We start from the raw sequence: 16,417 nt of genomic DNA, 5'->3' as shown, positions 1-16,417 counted from the left end.
CAAGGCCAAAATGGGAGCAATGGTGAGTCGCTCCTTCAACAATTGGAAACTAGCCTCGCATTTATCGTCCCAAACAAACTTGGTCTCCTTCCTCAGCAACTTTGTCATAGGCAGAGCGGTCTTAGAAAAATCTTGGATAAACCTTCGATAATATTCAGCTAACCCAAGAAAACTCCTGATGTCACGAATGTTCCTCAGTTGCTGCCAATTTAGCACAACCTCTATCTTCGCAGGATCTATGGACACTCTATTCTTGGAAATGATGTGTCCCAAAAACATGACTTCCTCAAGCCAAAACTCACATTTAAAAAATTTTGCGAATAAAAGTTTCCTACGCAAAGTCTCTAAAATAATACTCAAGTGCTCACGATGTTGTTCTCAGCTTTCTTAATACATCGGGATGTCATTGATAAACATGATCACAAAAGATTCCAAAAAAGGCTTGAACACCCTATTCATCAGATTCATGAAAGTTACGGGGGGGGGGGGGGGGTGAGTCTGAATGACACAACGGTAAACTCGTAATGCCCATATCTGGTCTAAAAGGCTGTCTTGGAGATATCATCTTCCTTAATCTTGAGTTGATGGTACCTAAATCTAAGGTCAATTTTTGAGAAGATCTTAACCTTCTGCAACTGGTCAAAAAGATTCTCAATATGCAGCAATAAGTACTTATTCTTTATTATAGCCTGGTTGAGCATTTGATAGTCAATGCACAACCACAAGGATCTGTCATTCTTCTTTACGAACAATATGAGAGCTCCCCAAAGTGAAATACTAGGGCAAATGAATCCCTGATCCAACAGCTCCTGTATTTTTTTGAGCTCCTCAAGTTCGGCAGGCGCCATTCGGTACGGTGCTTTGGAAATTGGTGCAGTGCCCTATAACAATTTGATGTTGAATTCTACCTCACTTGGCAGAGGAAATCCTGACAGCTCTTGTGAAAACACGTCTGAAAAAATGTGAACCACATCTAGCTCGCTGATAGGAGTAGGCTATAAATCATATTGGATGACACTAACTAAGAAGGCGGTACATCCTTTTCGTAAGTAGTTCTGTACCTTCAGCGATGAAATCATCCAACTCACACGAACAAGGTTGGGAACCCTAAACTCCATCTTCAGAAGATTGGTGGAGACAAAACAATCTTGCCATCTCGACAATGGATCTTGGCATGATATATGTGCAGTCAATCCATGCCTAAGATGATGTCAAATTCTGTCATATCCAATAGGATAGTGCAAGTTGGCAAGTGTTGGTCTGCCACAACTACGTCCAAATTTAGCACATAGGTAGCATAAACTGTGATTTTCCCAATCGGGTTGTACACATCTAGAGCATTACTCAAGTGTTTTACAAGTATATGCAGTTGTTCAACAAATTTTAAAGAAATAAAAGACTGTGTGGCATCACAATAAAAAGCGTGAAGGTCGCTTGGTTAGTGACCATGATAGTACCTTGCACAAGCTCTCTCTTGATCAACTGCTTAATCATGGCAGCGTAGACCCATTCTGGAGCCTTCTTCGTACCACTGGACTGTGGTTGTTGTTGTCGCTGCTGAGGTGGTCGTGGTTGTTGTTGTCGCTGCTGAGGTGGTCGAGGGGGCTGGGGCACACCACCAGCCCGCCTGAGGTCGTCAGCCTCCTTGAAGCGATCCCGAATGTAGTGGCAGTGGCCCATCTTGCCATAATACAGGCAACCACCTGTCTCACAAGGGCACGCTTGCCCAGCATGCAGTCACTTGCATCTAGGGCAGACCTTGCCGGATTGCTATCTGGGCGGCGAGTTGCCCTGCTGACGTTGTCTTCTTGCTGGAGGAACATGCTTCTTCCCTCCTTCTGACTTCACCGAGAAGGGTGGCCGCCTGACTTGGCCACCGGGGAGGTTCTTCTTCTGCTCACCACTTGCCGCAAGTGGCTTTCTACCCTGCGCATTCTTCGAACACTCTCAGTCCACACTCAGAAGGGTTGTTGCTGCTACAGTCGTAGAAAAAGTCTGGGGCATACTAGCGAGGACTCGGTGCTGGAGTCCCTCCTTCAGGCCCTAGATGAACTTTTCGTCTCTCTCGCAATCGTCCTTGAATAAGTTGGGGCAATAGCGCTCCAACCGCTAAAACTTGGTGATGTACTCAGGTTGCCCTGACACAACTTTAAAAACTGGACCTTTTTCTTTTCCCTTGCATGAGGGGGGAAGCAGTTTCCTAAGAAAGCCCTCTTGAAAGCCTCCTAGAGAATAACAGTGGCGTCCAAAAATTGTACTTCTCGGGTCGTGTCCCACCAGTCGCAAACGTCATCCTTTAGATGAAAAGTCTCAAAAAGAGTCTTCTTGTTGTCTGGGATTGACAAGACTTGGAACACTCGTTCCACCTCCTTGACCCAGCTCTCAGCCATGTCTGGGTCCACTCTGCCTGAGAAGATTGGCAGATTAAGCTTCAAAAATTTCTCATAGGTCGTGATCGACATCATCTTTGAGGAAAGAACCTGGTCCCACTGCAAGCAGACTTGGCTCCTAATCGCCTTGACAAGGGTGTTAAAAGGAATCCATCATGAATCTCCTCTACTCGGACCACTCATTTGTTGAGTTCTCATTTGAGATCCTCACCATCCTTGTAAATAAACCAATGCACATTAGTAAAAAATACTAGAAATTAGAACAAAAAGCATACTATTCTGCAGTACGTTAAACATTACATTAGTATTTCATACAAAAATCCAGCTATGTTGGTGTACAAGCTGAAAAGGAAAATTATCTTCAATGGAGTTCGCAGACTCGCATACAAAACTTGATAGGTACTAACTTCCTCTAGGGATGGCGAGTGAACTACCGAAAGTACTCCCTCTTATTACCCATGCATCTAAACCTGCGCAGAGCAGTGGAGGGAGGTAGCTCGTCACTAAGGGTCTCTTGCCTATAGAGCAGTGTCGCAAGTGTATACTCTGGTGAGTCAGAGAAGTAGATTAGAGAGGCAGGTGCATGTGTGCAAGTGGGTGAAGCATTTCCCATGGTAATTGCAGGGTGTGGTAGTTGTTCGTCTGCTGCATGTGGGTCTGAGGCATCCCAGACTGAGGTAGTGGTGTCCTCAAGTCCCTGAGCTGCAGTCGCCCCCTCGTACTCTGCCATTAGGAGACAGGTGTCTAGGGTGTGCCCTATGTCTCCACAAAAGACACACTCTTCTTGGACCTCAAGGGGGATGTTCTCCTCAAAAACACCTTATGCAAAGTGTTGGTCAATTTGTACATGCAATTACACATGTTTATCCTCTCGTGCATAAACCGCCGACCATGTTGAAACTAATGGTACTTGGTAAGCGACTGGTAGCAGGGAGCCCCAACTATTCATAAAGGTGGGTGGGGGTGGTCGGTTAATCCAATAATCCGACCAGGACGTCGTACGTCCACCCCTTTTCACAAAGAGGCCCCTACCTTTCACAGATCGACCACGCATCTGACACGCGCCATGACTCAGGCCACTACCAACACCAATCAGAGAGTTCATCTCACAAACAAAAACTGGAACAGTATACATAACAATTTAGTCTAAACATGAAGTGGAAACTCAAAACATGATGGTTTACTTACAGCGCGATATAGATGTTCGATGGTCAAAACTCACTGTCCTCAACTGCTCTGATACCAAGCTGTAGCGCCTCAAAATTTCAAACTTGAAAACTTTTTTAAAATACTTAGAAAACCTTTCATTTTTCAGAGTTTTTATTAGCAAAAATGATTTTTTTTTAAAAGCAAAACAAGTTGACAACTTTGAGTACGTTACCGTAAAAATCCGTCATCAAAACATCATTATCAAAAACATTTTAGCAAGAAAATTAGTGAGCCAAATATTCATTATGAAAACTATCTGTTGTACAAAAGTTAAGGTTTCCCCTTATACAAAACTCTAGCTAAAACAAGTGTCCCAGACACAAAACCGTGAGCAGAGAAGTGAAGTCTCAGGACATCTCACATCCCACCATCGGTTGTCTGATAAACCTATTCGTCACCTGCGCCTATAAAATGGGTCAGTTTCACGAAAAATTGGTAGGTATGCAAGCGAGACAATATGAAATAAAAAATAAAGCAGGACATATTATGCTAGCATGATAAGCAGTTTAAATAATAATTAAGCCACATTAACATGATAAACAATTTAGAACAGAAATTTAGCTACGCTAGCATGAGCAATTATCTTATGCAGATAATAATCTACTTCTAACATAGATAATTAATTCTACAAGCGGATAGAAATTAACGAACAATCATCAGCTGACACAGGTTATAAGCAAACAATTCATCATTCTAAAAAATGCTAATTCAAACAGTTATTGATAATATGATATTCTTTGTTTCGATATTAACTAGCCTGTGAGTATGCACAGACGCAAAACGTAAAAACAGTCAAGACTAATATGAGATTTTTTATGCTATGTATTTTATGATACCTTAAATTGCTAGCTGAGTTCGCTCCTAAGGAGACGGTCAATGACCAAGAGAGGATTCCCCAAAGACATTTGTGGCTACAGATGCATCGTACTTCTGCAGAAGTCCATGGGATCTACCACCTAGGCTAATTTTTGGTAATCTCATCCCCTAACTGGGGATACCAAGTCATTTGCCTGAGGGGTGGTTGTTAACAACCTGTTCATCAGAGTTTTTGTACCATCCATCATCTTCCTTGATGAAAACAAGAGGCGAATGAGCACATCAGGGGTTACTTAACTAACGCCCCATCCTATATGATGTGGTCTGTTATACTCACTCGAGCATCTTGCCTGTGAAGATGAAACATCATCATTCTTATGTGTTTCAACAAGTGCACATGACACGCTTTGAGGTTACCAATGACCTCTCATCATAAAATCATACTTGTCTAAATGTATGGTTACAGTGATAGGGGTATGGGTTTCTCGAGGACAACCCAACACAGAGTTTCTCAATAACATGATGTATAACAAGTAAGTTTGGCATGCTAAATCTTTACAAAACAAATAATATCATACATGTTTTAGGATTGCCACATATCCGAAATATCTCTTTGAGTGCATCGACTGAGGGTGGAGCCAAATGCTAGAATGCTTCAGCTTGGCTTTGCACAACTACGCGCTCAAGAAGTCGAAGCCCCATACGGGCAATTCTCTTCTTGAGACTAAAGCACATGTATACAACTTTGCGTCTTTCTTGAAAAGAGCGAAGTTGGTAGGTGTTTCTGCGATGCTTGCATGGGAGGAGTCACAAGAGGCAAGCTTACGCCCAAAGTAGGGTGGCAAGGAAAGAGGCAAAAAACAAAAGTGCAAAAGCAAAGCCTATGTACATAAAGAGCGACGACAACAGATAATGATAACGGGAAAGTAAAGACAAGTAAAGACAAAAATGTAAGGTCAGGAATTAAATACAAAAAGAGCCTATGCACATCAAGTGTCGCGGCAAAGTAAAAAAAATAGTAAAGACAAAAAGCAGTAAAGAAGGGAAAGTAAATGTGAAAAGAAAAGTTTGGGCAAATCAAGCGCGGCGGCAACAACAGAAAATAGTAAAAACAAGAAAGTAAATGCGGAAAGAAAAGCTTGTGCACATCAAGCACGGTGGCAACAGAGAGCAGTAAAAATAAGAAAATAAAAAGAATAAGAATTGCAAAATCGTGTCCTTAAGTTAAAGGTGGACGTATATAGATATACATATACATATATATTTTCAATGATCCTTTCTTTTTTATTTTAATTATTTTATTTTTAATTTATTCATTGTCCTTTAAGTAACTTTCCCCTACCTTGAGGAGTTGCGAGGTTGCTCACGATTTTGCGTGTATATAATGATGGTCTCAGGCCGCGGGGCACAAGAAGGCTCTGTTGCACAAGCTGCAAGGATACAACATCATGATTAGTATGATATAAGATGGAAGAGAAAAAAAGGGGCAGGGGTGCAACCCCTACCTGCCAATTCAATAAAGGGGGATGGGGTAGGGGTTGCACCCTCACCCGTTGCCTGGTTTGTCAAAAGAAGCAGGGGCAGGAGACAGGCCCATGTCGGTCTGTTGCATCAAAGAGGGAGAGGGGCTGGGGCTCTGCCCCTGCCTGCTGGCTGGACCAAAAAAGAGGAGGGTGCAACAACATCCTTCCTCTGATAGGAAGGACAAAGGGAGGGTCGCGTACCCTCCCTTGTAGGGAGAATGAAAAGCGACATGGGCCTCGCCCCTGCCTTCCAGAAGCCAGAGGAGGCTGGGGCCTGCCAACGTGACCATGTCGATGGCAGGGGAAAAGCTTTTCCCCTGCCTGATAAAAAAAAACACAGAGAGGCAGGGGCAAAGCCACTGCCTGCTGGAAGTCTAAAATGGGAGGGGGCTTCACCCCTGCCTGGCAAGAACAGAGAGGCAGGGCGACAACCTTGCCTGCTTGATGGTCAAACGGCAGAAGCCTCGCCCCTGCTTGATGAAGTTTGAAGACAGGGTGGGGGGTTTACCTGGGAGGCATCCGACGAAGAAAGGGCAAGCACCGATGTCGGCGGAGGGCTCCCACAAGGGGTCCGACGATGGTTCTCTGAATGGTAGGGATGGCAGTGGATCGAGGGACAACGGGGTTCCGCCCCGCCTTGCCCCATTTGGACCGGGGATGAAGGGCATGAAACGGGGATGAAGGTTAAAATCTATCCCCGTGCAGGGATGGACTTAAGCTTTTCCCCGACCCGCCCCATCCCCGTCTCAATCTCCGCCTAGCCCCGTCCTCAATCCTGTAAGGGATGACTATAGACTAAGGGGAAACGGGGCCCCGCCTCACCCCTGTTTGGACAGGGGATGGAGGACATGAAACGGGGATGGAGGCGGGGGTGGAGGCTGAAATTCATCCCCGTGCGGGGATGGGGATGAAGGTTCGGATTTTGAAACGGGGTGGGGGTGGAGACCCTGTCCTCCGCCCCGCCCTAGTCCACTGCCATCCCTACCGAATGGGAAGGGGGTCGGGGGCGATAGAGAGGGGAACGAGCAAGGGAGGAGGGACCGGGGGAGGTAGCCGGCGAGGTCGGCACCACCAGCGAGGGCTCTGGTGAGTTGCATGCCGACACTCAGAGGTCGAATGAGAGGGGAGGGGAGGCCAGAGAGAAGAGAGAGGGCGAGCGACGAAAGAGGAGAGAGTGTTACCTGCAGGGAGGGGGAAGGTTGATGGGCTGTGTGTCGCCAGAAAGCAAGGGCGGGGAGGGTGAGCAGGGGGAAGAGGGTCGGACGGGGGGTGTCGGTCGGGTCGGGTGCCCGACGCTTGAAGATCGGAGAGAGAGATGCACGGAGGGGGGTTTAGGGTTTTCTTGAGTGAGTAACCGCCCCCCCCCCCCCCCTTAAATAGGCACGGAAGAGGGGTATCAGGTACTCGGCTCGGGTCTGGGTCGGATCCGACCACTTAAAGTTTTTTTTTTTTAAGTTGTGGGTTTTACAAATGTAATGCATATTATATACAATATATTGGTAACAGAATATAAAATATACATAGTATATATATTTATATATTTTATATAAAATATAAAGTTAACATGACCGGCCGAGTCACGAGTCTATCAAGAACGAGTCACTGGATTTTAAAACTGTGGCTTTTACTATGTAAATCTATACATGCCACCCTTCCTGTGAATAGATTTATGTATGCATTTTCTCACACATGGAACAACCTTCTCATCATGGAGTCTTTTCTTATTGGTGGGAATGAAACAAAGGGAACGAAAGAAATAGTAGGCAATTATTCGTGATCATCTGACGATGAGTTGGTCTTTTTTTGCCCCACTTGTTTCTTTCATTAGCCATCTTAAATTCTGACTTCGTTTTCTTTTAAAAGCAAGGTTTCAAACTCAAGACCCACGTAAAAGACATAGAGATCCATAGCTTTTTGCTTGTGCAATCGAAGAAAAGATCATTTTGAAAATGTTGCTCAACCTTTGGCCTTCAATGACAATTGTTAATGACTTGCATGGGAAGGATAAGCTACAACTTATTCTGATTTTACAAGATTACTTAGTTGAAGAGAGATTTCAAAACCCAATGGTACCTTGTGTAACTCGTGGGGATCTGCCTAACCCCAGATTGCTTCTCAAAAAAAAAAAAATCACAAGTTTATCTTCTCTTTCAACCTTGCAGCAAGGGAAGTACATCTCAGGTATGAAACTCCTGGTGTCTTTCAGCTTGAACACCTTAAGCCAATTCACCTAGCCATGTGTATGAAGCCCGTGTGAGCTAGTGTATCTTTATCTTGGTACTACAATTGACTAGTGGCTTAGCTATAGGTGACCCCACCCAGAGATTACCTGCTTCATGATAAAAAAAAGTTCAATGTTTGGGCAGCCTTAAGGACCAGGGCTAACCAAAATGAGTGAGTCCTTGTTCGTTGCCAACTTACACATGTAAAAGAGTGGTGCGTCATGGTTGGGACCAGGCTCGGTCAAATACGGCTACCACTGGTACAAGGCACACAGGGTCCAACAACATTCAGCCTGTCTACAAGTCGACATGCAACTCATAAACCATGGATCAGAGCCAGGTCACTCCCAACAAATTGACAGCCCCAATGACCTGGTGGCCCAAATCCTATTCTCATTTTGGTAGGGATGGCAGTGGACCAGGGGACAACGGGGCTCTGCCCCGCCTCGCCCCGTTTGGACCGGGGATGAAGGGCATGAAACGGGGATGGAGGCGGGGATGAAGGTTAAAATCTATCCCCGTGCGGGGATGGAGGCAGGGATGGACTTAAGCTTTTTCCCGCCCCATCCTCGCCTCAATCCCCACCCCGTCCCCAATCCTTTAAGGGATGACTATAGACTAAGGGGAAACGGGGCCCCACCTCGCCCCCATTTGGATCGGGGATGGAGGACATGAAACAGGGATGGAGGTGGGGTAGAGGTTGAAATCCATCCCCGTGCGGGGATGAAGGTTTGGATTTTGAAACGGGGCGGGGGTGGAGACCCTATCCCCCACCCCACCCCGGTCCACTGTCATCCCTACATTTTGGTGGTCCTAGTCTCTTAATGCGAGTGTAGCCTACCCTTTCTCCACTACGAGTGCAGCCTATGTGGAACGGCATGTGTAGTCTGTGTGGAGCATGCTGTAACTGCGAGTGACGATTCTTCTACATGAGCCGTCCTACTGCTACGAGATTATTTACCAACCTGGGAGAATCACATTCCGTAAATGGGGGGACAGCTTCTATAGGGCACAAGCCTCCCAAAAGGTAATAGAGGGCGTGCAAAGGTTTTCTGAAGCCAGACGTAGCCCACCATGCACTGTTATGCATGTCCCAAGCAATTTGATTTTAGCAAAGAGTCACATGAACAAGAAATACCATTTTATTAGTCTATCCAGGGAGAAACATCAAACTGTCGTACCAATCATATCCTAGGTGGCTGTGTCTCACTCTGGAAGCACCTAAGGTCAACTTTGTTCAGGCTCAGGTCCATGCTATTAGGTGGTGTTTTGGTACACCCACTTATCCGGATAAACAGGATATGGTGGGATAATCTATTATGGAGAATAATTCAATTTCCCAGCTTATTCGGTTTATCTGTTAAACGGTGCATCCTAACACCTCTTTAGTGACAAGCCTGAGCTCAACAAAAGGGGATGTCAATCTCGATTTTCTTAAGCAGTTGAGTTTTGGGCTGATTAAAACCTTTATTCAAAGCTGTCCACTATAGTAATACTTCTCTGATCTTTCAGGTTTCTCAAAAAAACCAACTAATGTTGAACTTTTTCATGAAAGCCAAGTCACGGCTAAACATCCTAGCTGCAACCATCAACCATCAGGGCTGCCCTCGGCCTGATCATCAGGCTCGCTCCATATGACGGGCATGGTTCCGCAGTCAAAGCAACTTCGTCACTTTTGTGTACCCGACGGCAGCCCTTTCGGGGGTTCCTTGGGGACCAATTCACTTTCTCTTTGATAGAGAAGCACTGCAGGCTCCACAACAATGATGCGAAACATCAGCTTTGAGTAATCAAGGTCTTAGACTGATGGCCAGCAGAATAATAGATCATTTCTAAATAATCTATCATTACTCGAATATAGACAGGAAAAATAAATAAATTAATAAAGAACAAGGAAAACGTAGGAAAGAGAAAATATGTGGGAACATTAAGTAACAACATACATCAAAATCAGAAGATTTGGTTATGCACCCACAATAGGCTTCAGTTGCTCCAGCACCAAGACACTGAAATTCCAGTTGCATAAAAAAAAAATAGCTAAATGACTGAAGAAAGGACAAACCTCAAAGGGCTAATACAACACATCCATGGTTTTCAATCTAAAAACATCCAACGGTAGACCCTGCCCTGTTGCAACCCAGGAGACACTTCAATACCTGATTATTTACAAAGTTGAATGCCCATTTCTTGTTACTAGGCAAGAGAAACTAGCCGTCTCATTGGTTTTTGGATTTCCACTCTGAAATTGCAGAACACAGAGTATGGTTAGGAATGAGGTTCTTATTTGGCAACGGTAAATTTGTCATTGGTGATGTATCATGTTTGCTTAGCCATCTCTCCATGGCTCTTTTTTCATATGTGTATCCATCGGGTGCAACCCATGGGTCTTCCATTATGTCCTGTATTCCATATCAAATTTTAGTTTCCACCAACAAAAAAGTGAAAGAACAAATCAAGCAAACAAAAGCTGCACATCAACTGAAATGGAAGCATGTGTCCACACACGCACACTAAAAGGAAAGCAACAAACATGCACATTTTTAAAGAGAACTCATGAACCATAGAACTATGGAAGTATGATAAAATATCTTAAATAAAACAGAACTTGCAGTACAAAAGGAAGGGTCCAACCTGAAGTATTGGGCACAGGAAATGATTTGGAGGCCCAACTACCTTAGGTATTGAGTATTTCTCACGATCAGCAATCCCCTTCAATCTCACCAGCAGTGGAAGAACTTCATCCTTTAAATCTGGTCTATCCTTGTGTCTGAATTCAGCACAACCCAATCCCATATGTGCCAGCTCCTGCACCTCTTTGATAGGCCACTTCCCTGCATTATCATCCAAGATTTCTTCCAAACGTCCTTCTTCTATTGCCTTCTCCACAAAGTGGGCCAGCCCCATTGGAGGCTGTCCAGTCAACAATTGCAAAATCACGATGCCAAAAGCATATAAATCTGATTTTGGTGAGACTAAACCAGTTCTTTGATACTCCGGATCAACATAACAATAAGTGCCCACAAGAGCAGTATTCTTGTAGACTGTCACCATGGTGGAATGATCCATAGGAATGAGGGTACAGAGACCCACATCTCCAATCTTGCTTACAAGATTGTGATCAAGCAAGATGTTTGCAGGTTTTAGATCACGATGAACCACCCGTCGTGGCTTAGAACTATGCAGAAAAAGCAGAGAGGAAGCCACCTCCCAAGCTATTCGAAAACGATCAAACCAAGAAATTGGTGGAGTACCATTCTTTCTGCATAGCCTGTCGTCCAGACTACCATTTTCCATGTACTCATAAACCAAGCAGCCACGATCAGGACAAGCACCAATAAGTAACAGTAAATGGGGATGTCGAATTCTGCTTAGTATCTCAAGCTGAAATCAAGAGAAAAATTTGTAATCAAGAACACGATTTACTGAACAATTTAAGTGCACTGCTTCAACTTCTGTAAATGAACATATGGCTCAAACAAAAAGTGTCTTTTGAAGGGAATTTGAAAAGTCAGGCAAATGTCGCGATCGAGTTCTAGGACCTTTGTAAAGAAGCCCTCAAATATGGGCAGCAATCAAGTCTACTAGAGACTTGAATAGAAATGTCTCACAAGATACACTAAATCACATAGCTTTTACAAAATGCACCAAGGCACAATCACATAGATTTTACAAAATGCACCAAGGCACACACGTAGAAATATCAGAATATTATTGAGAAGAGCATGAGAAAATCTTGAAATCAAGCATAAAGTACAAGAAGGCTACAACCCTTTTTATATACAAAAGAGTGAGTCTGGCTAGCCGTTGGGCCAGCCTCCAACGGCCCTAAATAGAGCTGTTGGAAGCTGGCTAATGGCCAGTCAACTCCTAACAGAATAAAAAAAAAGGAAATACAAAAATACAAAAATACAAAAATAAAAAAGAACAATTACAAAAATACCTATATACGAAATACATTTGATAATATATATATATACTGTCAAGCATATACGTATGTACAAATTCTAACACCCCCCCTCAAACTTACGGTGTAAACACTGAAAGTTTGTTCAGAAGAAAATTGAACCTTCGCGAACACAAAGCCTTGGTAAAGAAATCAGCAAGTTGATATTCTGATGTCACATAAGGAAGATCTATATAGTCTTCTTTAGGTACTCTTCACGAATGAAGTGATAGTCCATTTCGATATGTTTAGTTCGCTCATGAAAAGTATGATTCTGAGATATGTATATGAATCTCTTGTTATCACAACACAATCTAAAAGGATTCTGAAACTGCACTCCCATATCTAAAATAAGTTTCTTGAGTCATATGATCTCCATGGTAGTAAAGGCCATTACTCTATACTTAGCTTCTGTAGATGACATGGATACTTTTTATTGTTTTTTGCACTTTCAAGAGATCAAGGATTCACTTAGAAATACACAAAATCCAGTTGTTGAGTGTCTGTTATTTGAATCCCCACCCCAATTAGCATCTGAGTAAGCAATGAGATCTAATGAAGAGGATAGAAAAACTCCCTTATTGATGGTGCTTTTAATGTATTTGATGATTCTCATGACTGCACCCATATGAACTGATGTAGGAGAGTGTTGAAACTGGCTAGCCACGTGAACAACATGAGCTATATCAAGTCTTGTAATACTTAAGTATATAAGAGATCCAACCAGTTGTCTGAAAGGAATTGGATTGTCCAAAGGGACCCCATCATCTGCTTTCATCTTTGTTCCAACAATATCAGGAGCATCAACAACTTTGCCATCTGTCAATCCTGACATGTCAATGATATCTAAAGCAAACTTTGTTTTTGACAATATATATCCTCTGGTAGAATATGATACTTCTATTCCAAGGAAATATGTTAGAAAACCAAGATCAGTCATTTCAAAAGTGTTTTTCAAAAGTTGTTTTACTTTTTTAATTTCTTCTTTGTCACTGCCTGTAATCAACATATAAGAATTACAATACCTGTAGAAGAATTCTTGACAAAAAAAGTCGTGTCAGTATAACAATATATATCATATTTAGTAATAACATTACTAAATGTATCAAACCAGGCTTTGGGTGCTTGCTTGAGCCCATATAAGGCCTTTTGCAATTTAAGCACCTTGCCTTTAGAAACCATCAACCCAGGTGGAACATCCATGTATACTTCCTTAGTTCACCATTTAAAAAGGCATTCTTAACGTCCATCTAAAACATATTCCAATTTTTAATAAAGACAATTGCAATAAGGGTTCTGACTGTGGTCATCTTGGCAACAGGGACAAAGGTATCTTCATAATCTACACCATACTCCTGAGAATAACCTTTGGCAACTACCTTGGCTTTATGTCTCTCCAAGGAACCATCATTCTTGGTCTTGACCTTGTAAATCCATCTACAAACTATGGTTTTTTTTCTGGTAGGTAAGTTTATAATTTTCCACGTGTTGGCACCTTTAAAGGCGTCTAATTCTATACGCATGGCCTTTTCCCATTCAGGTAGTCCTCTGGCTTCATTGTAACAGGAGGGTTCAAAGTAAGAATGAATGGCTAAAAGGCAAGCTCTATGTTTGGGAGATGAGTCAAAAGAAACAAATCTGTCAGAAATCCTCGAAGTTCGCTCAGATCTACGAATGACAAGTTGTTCAATGGCAGGTTCTAATGATTCGTGAACACCTTGATTTACATTTTCAGTAAATATGTTTCTATGTCTTCGAGTGTACACTATTGGTTCCACTGATGTTCCACCCTCAATAGAAGACTCGATAGAAGTTTCCTTATTTTCATAATGATCATCACAACCATAATTAAAAAGCAATTTAAATAGAAAAGAGTAATCAATATTTGCATCTTGTGAATTACATCCTTCAAATCCACTTTCATTCTCAACAAAGCTAACATTTCTTGAAATAAGGAGTTTATCATTTTTGACATCATAACATTTATACCCTTTTTGCGATTCAGAATAATCAATGAAGGCACAAGGGATAACCTTGGAAGATAGTTTATCTCCTTTGTCATTCAACACATAACACTTACAACCAAATATTCTAAGTCTTTGGTAATTAGGTTCATACTTAAATAGTTTTTAAAAGATATTTCATTTGATAAAGATTTTGAAGGCATTCTATTTATAAGGTATACTGAGGTTAGGGTAGCTTCAACCCAAAGATTTTTTGGAACATTCTTAGAAATAAGTAGAGTCCTTGTAGTCTCTATAATATGTAGGTGTTTTCTTTCTGAAATACCATTTTGTTGTGGTGCTCTAGGACAAGATCTTTGGTGTAAAATTTCTTTATTTTCTAAGTATTGTTTGAAATCATTTGATAAATATTCTCTTCCAGAGTCTGTTCTTAAGATTTTAATCTTACTTTCAAATTGAGTTTTGATCATGTTATGATAGCTTTTGAAGGATGCAAACACTTCGGATTTAAACTTAAGTAAATTCAACAGGATCTAGTATAATCATCAATGAACACAACATAGTAGGAGAAGCCTCCTTTTGAAACAATAGGAGAGGGACCCCCACACATCCAAATGAACCAACTCAAAAGGCATAGAGGATTAAAAATGTCCTTTTTCCAAAAGGTAAAGAGATCATTTTTCCAAGTATGCATTCATTGCATTCAAATTTGTCTTTACAAAGATTCTTAGTAATAGGTACAAAATTTAATTTAATTTAGTTATATTTGGATCACCAAGTCTATGATGTCAAACTTTGATATCTTTGGTTTGGACAGAATTACAAAAAGATTATTTTGGAATACTGAGGGAGTTCATATAATAAAGATCTCCCTTCCCCAAACAATTTTTGGACTGGCGATCCTGCACCCAACACTTGTTTGATGAGAATACTATATCACATCCGTGATCCGAGATTTGAGAAACAGAAAGTAAGTTAAGATTTAATTTGAGTATGAATCTAACTTTTGGAATATAAAACTCATGATTTGATAAATTGTTTTTGAAATTTCCAACACCTTTTATTTCTAAAGAAATTGCATCGGCGGTAGAAACAAAAGATACATTTGAGTTAGATTGACATTCAGATAGAATGGATTTGTGTGGGATCATATGAAATGAAGCTCCGGAATCTAGAAGCCAAGAACACGTACCGGGAGTGGAGGAAGATGCAATCGCCGCCCCGAATGTAGATCCTTTGAGCAATGGTTGTAATGCCTCCGTCAATTGCGATAATGACTTGAAGAAATCCTTAAGACTCAAGTTGTCTTCTTCTTACTTTGATGGAGCCGTGGCGACCCTTTTTTCATAGAGTTTATACTTTATAGTCCTTTTTGAATTTCGGACATTGAGGTTTAATGTGACCGAGTTCATGACAATTGTGACAAATTACTTTAAATTTCCCTCTATTTTGATTTTTTTTAAGTGAGGGGGGCCTATAAGGTTTGATATAATTTCCTGGTTTGGAGGCGGCAAGAGCACAATCGTCTGTCTAATTGCTACTAGGTGTAGCAAGAACACTATCACTTTTGCTCATATTAAGCCTAGTTTCTTCTCCGCTAAGCTTAGTGAGAATTTCATGAATAGGAGGAGGTGATTAGCAAAGAGGCCCTAGTTTGTTCAAAATCGGGTCTCAAACCATAAAGAAAAGCAAAAAATCTATCTTATTCAACTTGAGCCCTCCTCATTTCAATAAACTTACCTTCCCATTTTGGTTCAAATTGCGCAAGTTGGGTCCAAACGGAAGACAACTCCATGAAGTAGTCTCTAACACTCTTATCCCCTTGTTTGATGTTTCTAGCTTTCTCTTTAAAGTAATATTTATGTGCCATGTCTTTTTCGGTGAACATAACTTTAAGATATTCCCATGCCTCACTTGGTTTTTTTATGCCAAAAGATTTGAGGCAATCTTAGTTTCAAACCCCACTTAGCATCCATGATAAGATTTTACCATGTTTCATGTCCCATTCATCTAATTTTTTATAATATTCTTCTATTGCTTTTTCTTTCTCTTTTCCTTCAAGATTTGTTTCAACACCATTTTCACATATAGTAATTTTAGGAGTGGGTTCAAAGATAGTACCTCTAACATACCTCCATAATCCTTGACTTTTTATGAATGTCTCCAAGTGTCCCGCCAAAATAATGTAGTTGCTACCGTCAAGTTTGAATGGAGGGACGAAGTTGGAGTTGCTTGAGTTCTGTGATGAAAAATCAGCCATGTTGAAACAAGGAAGAAGAACCCACGATCCAATGGAAGGTAAAGAGAAAGATCACCAGCATGCCTTACGAGGTGGCTTCTGAAAAAGGTA

General features: G+C 41.8%; 1 protein-coding gene and 1 long non-coding RNA gene across 8 annotated transcripts in view; both read right to left on the bottom strand.

Moving 5' to 3' along the window:
• Positions 1-598: 598 nt before the first annotated feature.
• Positions 599-7,256, bottom strand: LOC149819468 (uncharacterized). Of its 2 annotated transcripts, none has more exons than XR_016427328.1 (3): positions 7,120-7,256; positions 5,758-5,845; positions 599-4,003 (listed from the first exon to the last, which is right to left on the bottom strand). It is a non-coding gene; the product is annotated as an uncharacterized LOC149819468 (long non-coding RNA). The 2 variants fall into 2 exon arrangements; XR_016427327.1 differs by lacking the exon at positions 7,120-7,256 and adding an exon at positions 6,447-6,782.
• Positions 7,257-10,079: 2,823 nt separating this feature from the next.
• The window catches only part of LOC149819467 (U-box domain-containing protein 35-like), a 41,137-nt gene continuing 34,799 nt past the window's right edge, over positions 10,080-16,417 (bottom strand). For all 6 annotated transcript variants that reach the window (XM_089985596.1, XM_089985595.1, XM_089985598.1 and 3 more), the window contains 2 exons: positions 10,792-11,541; positions 10,080-10,559 (listed from right to left, as the gene is read on the bottom strand). In XM_089985596.1, coding sequence (XP_089841722.1) covers positions 10,377-10,559; positions 10,792-11,541 — 933 coding nt within the window. In that variant the 3' untranslated portion in view covers positions 10,080-10,376. The remainder of the gene's footprint in view (positions 10,560-10,791; positions 11,542-16,417) is intronic.

The sequence above is a fragment of the Nuphar pumila genome, chromosome 13, assembly GCF_984573655.1.
Source record: "Nuphar pumila chromosome 13, dmNupPumi1.hap1.1, whole genome shotgun sequence".
NCBI classification, from domain to species: domain Eukaryota; kingdom Viridiplantae; phylum Streptophyta; class Magnoliopsida; order Nymphaeales; family Nymphaeaceae; genus Nuphar; species Nuphar pumila.
This window is presented reverse-complemented; position numbering and strand designations above follow the sequence as displayed.